This window comes from Ursus americanus, chromosome 9 (genome assembly GCF_024610735.1).
Source record: "Ursus americanus isolate L20-20 chromosome 9, mUrsAme1.1.p, whole genome shotgun sequence".
Classification (NCBI taxonomy): domain Eukaryota; kingdom Metazoa; phylum Chordata; class Mammalia; order Carnivora; family Ursidae; genus Ursus; species Ursus americanus.
Genome location: NC_142135.1, coordinates 41,969,199 through 41,979,004, shown reverse-complemented (window position 1 = coordinate 41,979,004; position 9,806 = coordinate 41,969,199). Strand labels below are relative to the sequence as shown.

The window sequence follows — 9,806 nt, the reverse complement described above, 5'->3', positions numbered from 1 at the left end:
TAGAAGCCATAGTCTTTTTATTTGGAAAGTAACATCTGAATTTACTAAAAGAAGAAGAAGAGAAAGAAAAAGAGGAAGAAAAGAGAAAAATAAAGAAAGAAAGGAAGAAAGAAAAAGAAAGAATGGAAGGAAGGAAGGAAGGAAGGCAGGCAGGAAGGAAGGAAGGAAGGAAGGAAGGAAGGAAGGAAGGAAGGAAGGAAAACTGACTTTAAAATTGCTCTTACGTTCAAGCAATTTTGCTAAACTCATCTATTATTCCCATAATTTATCTGTAGATTCTTTGGATTTTTGACATATGTATCATTATAGTATCTATTGATAGTAATAGCCTTCTTTCTTTCTAAACCTTATACTTTTTATTTTTTAGTCATATTTAATCAGCAGGATCTCCTGTTCAGTATTGATTATCCTATTTACATTCACGCAATTACTAATATATTCTGGTCTAAATCAATTATCTATTTGCTTTTTATTTGTCAGGCCTGCTCTATGTACCTTTTCTTCCCCCGCCCTAAGGCCACCTGCTCCCCCCCACCACCACTGCTTTCTTCTGGAATTATTTGCTATTTTTAACAATTATTCCAGTTCTACCTCTATTATTTTATTTCATTTTATTTTATTATTTTATTGCGGTAAGAACAGTTAACATGAGATCTACCCCTTAACTAATTGTTAGGTGCACAACACATTCTAGCTGACTCCGGGTATAACGCAGCACGGCAGGTTTGTGCTTCGATTAGTAACTGCCGATGTTCCCCTCCCCCCAGGCCCTGGGGATCACAATGCCGTTCTTTGATTCTGCGAATTGACTAATTTCGTTGCAAATGCAAAAGGGTGTAGATGTCTCCCATAGTGTCTACGCTATTCAGCCTTAAAAAGAAGGAAATTTGACAATATGCAGTGACAAAGGTGAGGTTTGATATCGTTAGCTAAGTGACATAAGTCACAGAAAGACAAGCACTGCATTGTATGAGGTGTTCCCTTCTGTAAGCTTCTCTTGCTCTTTTACTGTTCATCCTAGAGACGACCACGTGAGCCCTAGGTTTATTCAAGCTGTCGTACAGATTACGGATTTTACCTCTGCCAACGTAATGACAATAGGACACTTGAACGCCATTGACCATTGTTTCTGTGTATCTAAATTCTCTGCGTATTTTAAACGCCATGAGACATCATTGGTATCATTTATTGAAATGAGCATTATTTTAGATTTGCCTGCATATTTACTCTGTGTTGTTGTGGATGGTGTTTGCTGCTTAACTTCTCCTAAATCTATACCTTTTCATCTGGGATTGCTTTCCTTCTGCCCGAAAAACACTTGTATTTTCCTTCAGGTCTGGTAGTGACGAGTTTGTACAGGTTTTAATATTTTTTTTTAAATTTTAGCCTTTATTTTACCTTTATGCTGGAAGAAGTTTTCACCGGCTCTAGAATGCTAAGTTGGTAGTTGTTTGTTTGCTTTTCTTTAAAGATGTTCGTGTATTTTCACCTGATTTCCACCATTACTTTTCGGAAGATAGCTGTCAGTCTAAAGCTTTCTTTCTGCTTTTGCCCTATCTTGTTTTTCCTGTTGAAGTTTAGCAGTTTTACTGAGATGCATCTGGGTGTGATTTTATTTTTTTTAATCTTTCTTGGGGTTCATGATTCTTCTTGAATATGGGGTTTGATGTTTTCTTCAGTTTGGGAAAATAATCAGCTATTATCATTTGATCACTGATCACTAATGCCCTGTTTTCTCTCATCTTTTCTAGTTCTCGAATTTTTTGTCCATTATACCTTTTCATACTGCCCTCCATGTTTCTTTCCCTCTCTTTTAAATTTCAGATTCTCTTTGCTCACCGTTGTTCATTTTGGATATTTTCTTCTGATCTAGCTTTTGATTGACTTATTGATACTTCAATTGTGTCTAATATGCTGTTGCTTTGATTGAGTTCTTGATTTCTATGTAGTTTAAAAAAAATTATTTCTGGATTTCCGGCTAACTTCTCCATAATATGTTATCTCTTAAGATACATCAAACGTAGCTATTCTGAAGTCTTTATCTGTAGTTCAGAGTGTTTCTATGGTCCATTTTCCCTTCATGTTGTCTTGTCTCTTCACGTGCCTGATTATTTTTTGATTGCTCACCGAATATTATACATGAAAAATTATGGAGATAAAGTTAACACTATGTCGATGGTAACTTTCCCTAGAGATGACTTATGAGGACTTTTTTGCAGACAGTTATGCACACTAGCAAAACAGGCACATCTTAATCTATTTTTAAGAATTCTGATCATTTAACTCGGAACTTCAATCCCTTCCAGAAACTCTGTGCTTCTGGTTCACCCTGACTCTTAAAGTCTGTACTCTAGACATCTTTGGGATTTTAACCCAAAATATGGGTGTTTTACCAGAACCAGCAGCAGCGCCTGTATTCTAGCTTTTGTCCCCTAACTCCATAGAACTTTCTGTGAGCATCAGAGGCTTCTTGGCTACTGAGCCCCACATTCTGGAACTGACAGAGGAAAAGTTGCCCCGAATGCAGCATTCTTCTCTTTGAATGTCTGTCTTCTTCAAAATCTTTTTTTTTTTAAGATTTTTAAAAAATTTATTTATTTGACAGAGAGAGACAGTGAGAGAGGGAACATAAGCAGGGGGAGTGTGAGAGGGAGAAGTGGGCATCCCGATGAGCAGGGAGCCTGATGTGGGACTCGATCCCAGGACTCTGGGATCATGACCTGAGCCCAAGGCAGACGCTTAACCGACTGAGCCACCCAGGCATCCCAGTCTTCTTTAAAATCTTGACCCTGTAATCCTACCATGCCTTACTAGCTTCCCATCCCTTTGAGCTATATGTATATCTATCATCTATCTATCTATCATCTATCTATCTATCTATCTATCTATCTATCTATCTATCATCTATCTATATCTGTCTATTATCTATCTATCATCTATCTATATCTGTCTATTATCTATCTATCTATCATCTATCTATATCTATCTATCATCTATCTATCATCTATCTATCTATCTATCTATCTATCATCATCTATCTATCTATCATCTATCTATCATCTATCTATCTATCTATCTATCTATCTATCTATCATCTATCATCTATCTATATATGTCTATCTATCTATCTATCTATCTATCTATCTATCTATCTATCATCTATCTATATCTATTATCTATCTATCTATCTATCATCTATCATCTATCTATATCTGTCTATTATCTATCTATCTATCTATCTATCATCTATCTATATCTGTCTATTATCTATCTATCTATCTATCTATCTATCTATCTATCTATCTATCATCTATCTATATCTGTCTATTATCTATCATCTATCTATATCTGTCTATTATCTATCTATCTATCTATCATCTATCTATATCTGTCTATTATCTATCTATCTATCTATCTATCTATCTATCTATCTATCTATCATCTATCATCTATCTATCATCTATCATCTATCTATATCTGTCTATTATCTATCTATCTATCTATCTATCTATCTATCTATCATCTATCTATATCTGTCTATTATCTATCTATCTATCATCTATCTATATCTGTCTATTATCTATCTATCTATCTATCTATCTATCTATCATCTATCTATATCTGTCTATTATCTATCTATCTATCTATCTATCTATCTATCTATCTATCTATCATCTATCTATCTATCATCTATCTATCTATCATCTATCATCTATCTATATCTGTCTATTATCTATCTATCTATCTATCTATCTATCATCTATCTATCATCTATCTATCTATCATCTATCATCTATCTATATCTGTCTATTATCTATCTATCTATCTATCTATCATCTATCTATATCTGTCTATTATCTATCTATCTATCTATCATCTATCTATATCTGTCTATTATCTATCTATCTATCTATCATCTATCTATATCTGTCTATTATCTATCTATCTATCATCTATCTATATCTGTCTATTATCTATCTATCTATCTATCTATCTATCTATCTATCTATCTATCATCTATCTTCTATGTGGTTTGTGCTTTCCTAGTTGTCCTCAGCAGGAGGTTATCCAGATTATCTGATTGTTCATTACCCAAAGTGAATACCAAGAGGTCCTCCTTAAACTCGGTCACATGGGCCTTTTACACAGTTATGCCAGGGTATAAACATCCAAATAAATATTTTCCTGTCATACCACCTTTGAGAGTTAGCCATGTATTCTAGCATTTTACCAGAGTGCAAAGCATTTCCGAAACTCCTTGTAGATCACTGTTTTTAGAGTGACTTTGCAAATTAGTCAAAAGTTAATTTTGGTTGCAAAGTTCCATTTTGTTACTTTGAAAGTGAAATAGCTCCTTTCGCCCCAAATGCAACACTTGGATCACAGACTTAATCATCACACACAGGTTTGTAACTTCCGGCTATTTAGAAAAATATCAAATCCCCAGTTTATACGTGGAGAGTGGCCACTCCTGAGGATGCCAATAAAATATGCACAGTTTCTGAAGGCACTTCTGAGGAAAAGCCCCAAACACTATTCGAAAAACTGGCAATTTTATTGGTGTGTGTGCAGAGTCTCCCCAATTATAACTTTGTAAAGAATGTTCAATGTTTGGATATGTCAGTGTTCTTGTATTTTCAAAGAAAATGAAACCCTTGCTATTATAGGGTCAATTTTAGAAAATTAAAAAAAAAAAAAAACCTCTCTCTTCTTTCACCTTTGATCGAATACCATAGACAGCAATCAGCAACAGTGGCATATGCATTTACTAACACCTTTATTACGAAAATATTTCGATTGTCTTTGAAACACAGCGACTGCCTTTCACCCTTGGGCCCCCGTCAATTTTGTTCCATATTCAACATAGTGCCTTGGGGTCGAGAGAGTTCTTCATCCGTAAGGCTGCAGATTGCAGCAGGCATATGGCAGTGCATAGAAGAGCATCTCTCCCACTCGGAGGAAGAGGCTTTCCTGCCCATTACCAGTAAGGCCCTCGGTGCCCCCACCGCATTAGCACGCATCCCGTTTGGATCTCTTCTCTGATCTGCCTCACATGGGTTGATTAACTTTGATGAAAGCTAAGTCTGGTCAAGTTCTACAGAACGTGGAAAATGTTCGTAGGCCTCCATAGTTTCTTAATCTCCTTAGTAGAGCTTCCTGGAAGGGAGCCCACTTTGTTTCTGGATCATGCACGGTTCCATCTGGAACGAGCCGCGGTTTCAGCAGAGAACGCACACGGGATAATCCCCCAGCGCGGTCTGCATTACTGAACCCTCGGCCTGCACCGGGGTGTGCGGTGAGGCCCGAGGCAGATGTTCCTGCGCGAAAGCATTATCCACGGGGCAGCTGTGCACACTGTATCCTCCGCAGCCCCTTTTGCACTCTAATCCCCACTTTTCCCCATCCCATAGCCCTTGGAAAATTTCAGAGTCCTTTTTAAAAAATTGAATTTAGGGGCCTTGGGATATTCACCAGCGCAGGTGCTTAAAGACAGCCAACTCTACTGTGGCTGCGATAGTTCTAGGGGTGTAGGACAGTGGGGGGGGCGGGGGGGGGGAAGGAGTTCCCCCTTCCTGAGAGAAAGCTTTTTCAGAGGGGAAATGCCTGCTTCCTTCCTGGACCTGGTTGCCCAAGGCTATGTGGGGAAAGAAAAGGTTATTTCAAGTACTTGGACACGTCCACACTTGGACTTCCCAAGAAAATAAAACACTTCTTCAAGAACTTGACAGCCTACAAGCTGGCAGATGTTCCTGTGTGGCCCTAACTGAAAACGCCTTATCTAAGTGAATTTTCATTTTCAGCTTGAATTACCTGGTTTCTCTGGCTATGGTGATCAGATTAACTGAATCCTTGCCAAATCTACACTTGATTTTTTTTTTTCTTTTGCTCCTTGAACATATTAAGCTTACACAAAGAATTAGAAGCATGTCCAATGAATACAACCACAGAGACATCGTTCTTACAAACACATCTTGCGACCCCCAAAAGCCTGTGATGATCCCGAGGTCTTGAGACCAAGTGCATCGTACGCTCAGCATTAAAGAAAATGTTCTTGGGTAGAAGAGAGCAGGAGAAGGACATGAGTGGAATTGCCCCTACGGTACAAGTCAAAATTATCCACGCACGTGTGGTCTGTAAAGGCTACGACAATTTGCAGGCGCATTTTGAAGAGGTCCACGCTGTATCTGCAAAATAAGGCAGGTGGAAGGGGACATGGGCTTCTGTGCCACCACAGCTGTTTCAAAGAGGCAGGGGCAGGGGCAGGGAGGCAGGCAGCCCCTCCAGCTTAGGTCCACCCTCCCCATTCAGCGGGCATTTTAGCTTCTCTGTTGACTGCTGCTTTTCTTTCACGCTGGCCATTTTCACGGGTTTTCATGAGTCTGTGAAGGTCACAGGGGTTAAAGAGCTCTGCAATTGTCAGGTTGGGTTAACTGCTCCAACAGCGCCCCCCGCCCCAAACCTCAATGGCTTTACATAATACAAGCAGATTTCTTGCTCACGTCATGGTCCAGTGGTGGTCAGCAGAACACTCCACTGCGGCTCCTTCTATTCCGAGCCTCCCAGACCCCAACACTGTCCCTGCAGGCAGGAGGCAGGGTGTGGAGGGCTGAGCAGGAGATTTTATTGGCCAGGCCTGGAAACTGTACACATCCCTTCTGCCCACATTGCATTGGCCGAGGTTTAATCCCACAGCTGCTCCTCGCCCCGAGAGCGAGGCTGGGACATGTGGCCTAGTTGTGTGTGCCCAGAAGGAAAAGGCAAACAGTTGGTGACTAACTAGCAGACTCTGCTATAAGCCAAAAAAAAGGGGGGGGGTGCGGGGAGGGGGTGTGGGGGGGACTTCTTCTTGACTGCACAAAACTACTAACAGGAACTTTTCCATACAGACACGCTCCTCAACTCTTTTGCAAAGGTCTCGGGAAGGGCAGCTTGTGCTTCAAAAAGAAGGCTCGGAGATTGCCGAGACCAAAAGCAAGCGGCACGCAACAGGCCCAGCAGCCGGTGTTGTGTCGGGTCCGGTGCAGAAGAAATCACACTGTCTGCGTTTAATCCCTGGCGCTCTACTGGTAGGAGGTGATTCTGTGAGCAGAAAAATAAAGAAAGCTGTGCTTTTTGTAAGAGGAAAGTCTCATTATCCTTGAGGTGAGTCAGGAAAGGAAGCGAAGGGAAAAGCGTCTATTTTTGGGTGTGCACACAGCTGAGGAGCCCGAGCCGCCTGCCAGAGAGACGCAGCTGCAAGCGCGCCGCGCGGCTGTCCACCCACCTGCACGCCGAGCCGCGCCGGGGCTCGCACCGTGCTGCTGGGCCCGCTTTCTGAACATTTCCAGAAGCAGAACCAAATAGGACGGCATTTCCTAAAGTGTTAAGTAGCCCTTCTATGATTCCAATAAATAAAATATTCCAGGCAAGAAAAGCACTCATCGACATAAAAGAAACTTTCATCCAGTTTGCCAAATTTAACTCTTATGTTAAATGCATGTTATGAGAAGCAAAATATCTTAGTCTTGCCTCTAATCCTATTTACCGAGCGGTGGTGGTCCCTTGGTCATTAGAAACCACATCCTATCTAAATGCTTTTGAGGCTTACGAGGAGGACAGTTGCCAGGTACAGTAAACACTGGATTAAAGTGATATTACCAAGCGCTATTTTATGAGCCCATTTAAAATGGTAACCTGGCAACCAGCTTGCTTTTGTCCAAATGGATTACACAGCCATAATTTGCACTCAGAATTTCCAAATAAGTTTCTTAAAAACAAAAGACACTTCCAAGTAAATATTTAAATGGGCACACACTTGGAAAATGTTCAAAGAGAATGTGCCATCCTACAAAGAACTATGTTATTCTAGAAAAACGCTTGCCAGAATGTCTCCAATTAAGCAATTCAAAATGAAACAAGGATTATGATTAATGTAATTTTATGTACTGGGGGGTTCCAAAACTTAAAAAAAAAAGAAAAAAGAAAGAAAGAAAGTAAACTGAGCTATTAGGATAAATTAGGGCATGAACAAACCAACAGGAACCTGCTATTTGGGTTACTTGGGAGAAGAAGAACGTCATACTTCTTCATACAGATCCTTTATGACCATTCATTCACTAGCAGGTAATGAGCACCTCATCTATGTCCGGCACTGGGTGGGCCCCGAAGGCCCAGGACTTGACTTCTCAAACTTAGCTTTCAGGCATTGACGATGGATGACATCTTCCCACTGGGGAATTATAGCATATTCTGGGAGTTTATATCTCCTTAGGCTGCAGCATCAGAAAAGACATTCCAGAAAAAGTGACATTCAAGCTGAATCCTGAAAGGTCAGTCAGAGTGAGATGGGAGAAAGGAGATAAGAGGGGCTGGAGTTGGGAGATAATTCTTCAAGATTCTACAGCTTGCACAGAAAGACCTAAAAGTCAGTGAGGCCATGCGACTTACAGGAATTCAAAATAGTGAGAATGTCTGGAAAAGAGTGGTCAGGGGCCAGAGTAATGAGAGAAGGGGCTGCAGAGATGGGCCGTGGGTAGATCAGAGGAGGAGCGTTGAACACTGGGACAGAAACAAAAAACACGTGCCACAGTGACAACTGTAACAACATAATATTTATTCCCCCACCCTTTTAATGGCCAAAAAAGGTCTGTCCGATTTTAATAAGAAATGCAAGGTAAAACTTTTGGACAGATTCAAAAAGCAAGTGCAACTTAAAACGAGAATCACTTTCCTAGTAAAATCCAGGAAAAGGTTTTTACTGGAGATTAGACCCTTGTCGGAAATTGCGGCTGGTCTGAACAAAACAGCTGGTACTTCCCGAGTATCTACTACATTTCTATCATCTACTGGTTAGGCAACTGGGGATAACAAAAGACATATATTTGTTGAATCAATCAATGAAAGACATTTCAGACAAAAGCATTTCTCCTTAAGGCACTTAGTTGTAGAAATAAATCCAGAAACCATGAAGCAACTGGGGATAATTGAATGTTATGCTGGGCAGTGTGATCTGAATCCAGGAAAAGGAACGATCCAGTGGACAGAACCTTCTCGGAGAAGCTGATGCTAGAATTAGGCCTTGAGGGATGGATGGGCAAGAGAAATGGAAGAGGGGTCAAGGTCATGGAGAGAGTGTGAGCAGAAGCCAGAAACCAGGCAGAGAAACCCAGGTGAATGACCATATAGGCGGAGGACTAGAGCCAATCAAAAGTCAGATGCTTACGAATACCCCGTGTGTCTTGCCAGACCAGGCAATAAGGAAGAATCAAAGCAGGAACTACCAGGTTCCCGTCTTCAAGGAGAAGGTGATCAACCTGACGTACATAAACATGCAAAAATACACAGAGAACCTTCTAAAGCAGACATATGCGAGAAGACTCTAGAGACAGCAGGTGCTTGGCAGAAAAGACTTAAAACTAAAAGTAAATTTTTAATACTACACAGTTTGAGCTTGAAAGATCCTTTGCAGTTGCTTTGGCCACAGAGGGAGAAAGGAGACTTTACAACAACCTATGTGTTTTGAGCATGTTTGAGCATGCATGTGTAATCAAACATGTCTTATACATATAAGTGTACCCATGGTTATAATGTTTTAGGTGCTAGCTTTTGCTCACTTATTTTTTTAAAGAATCCTTTTGCCTCAATCCTCTTCTATTAATTTAAGTCAGGAGTTTTTTTGTGCTAAAAGGATGGTATCTGTTCTCTGCTGCACTTGGACTAAACTCTCGATTTCATGAGATCAGATATAGGTACACTTATGCAAGGTTTTCTCTACAGTCCTAAGATACTGGCGAAAGCAAGCTTTCCTGATATCCCAGGCAATGGGA

The 9,806-nt window shown here is 40.4% G+C and overlaps 1 protein-coding gene across 1 annotated transcript in view; it reads right to left on the bottom strand.

Moving 5' to 3' along the window:
* Positions 1–6,825: 6,825 nt before the first annotated feature.
* Positions 6,826–9,806, bottom strand: part of LOC123797679 (uncharacterized) — a 53,180-nt gene continuing 50,199 nt past the window's right edge. The window contains exon 4 of the mRNA XM_087864747.1: positions 6,826–7,080. Coding sequence (XP_087720873.1) covers positions 6,938–7,080 — 143 coding nt within the window. The 3' untranslated portion in view covers positions 6,826–6,937. The remainder of the gene's footprint in view (positions 7,081–9,806) is intronic.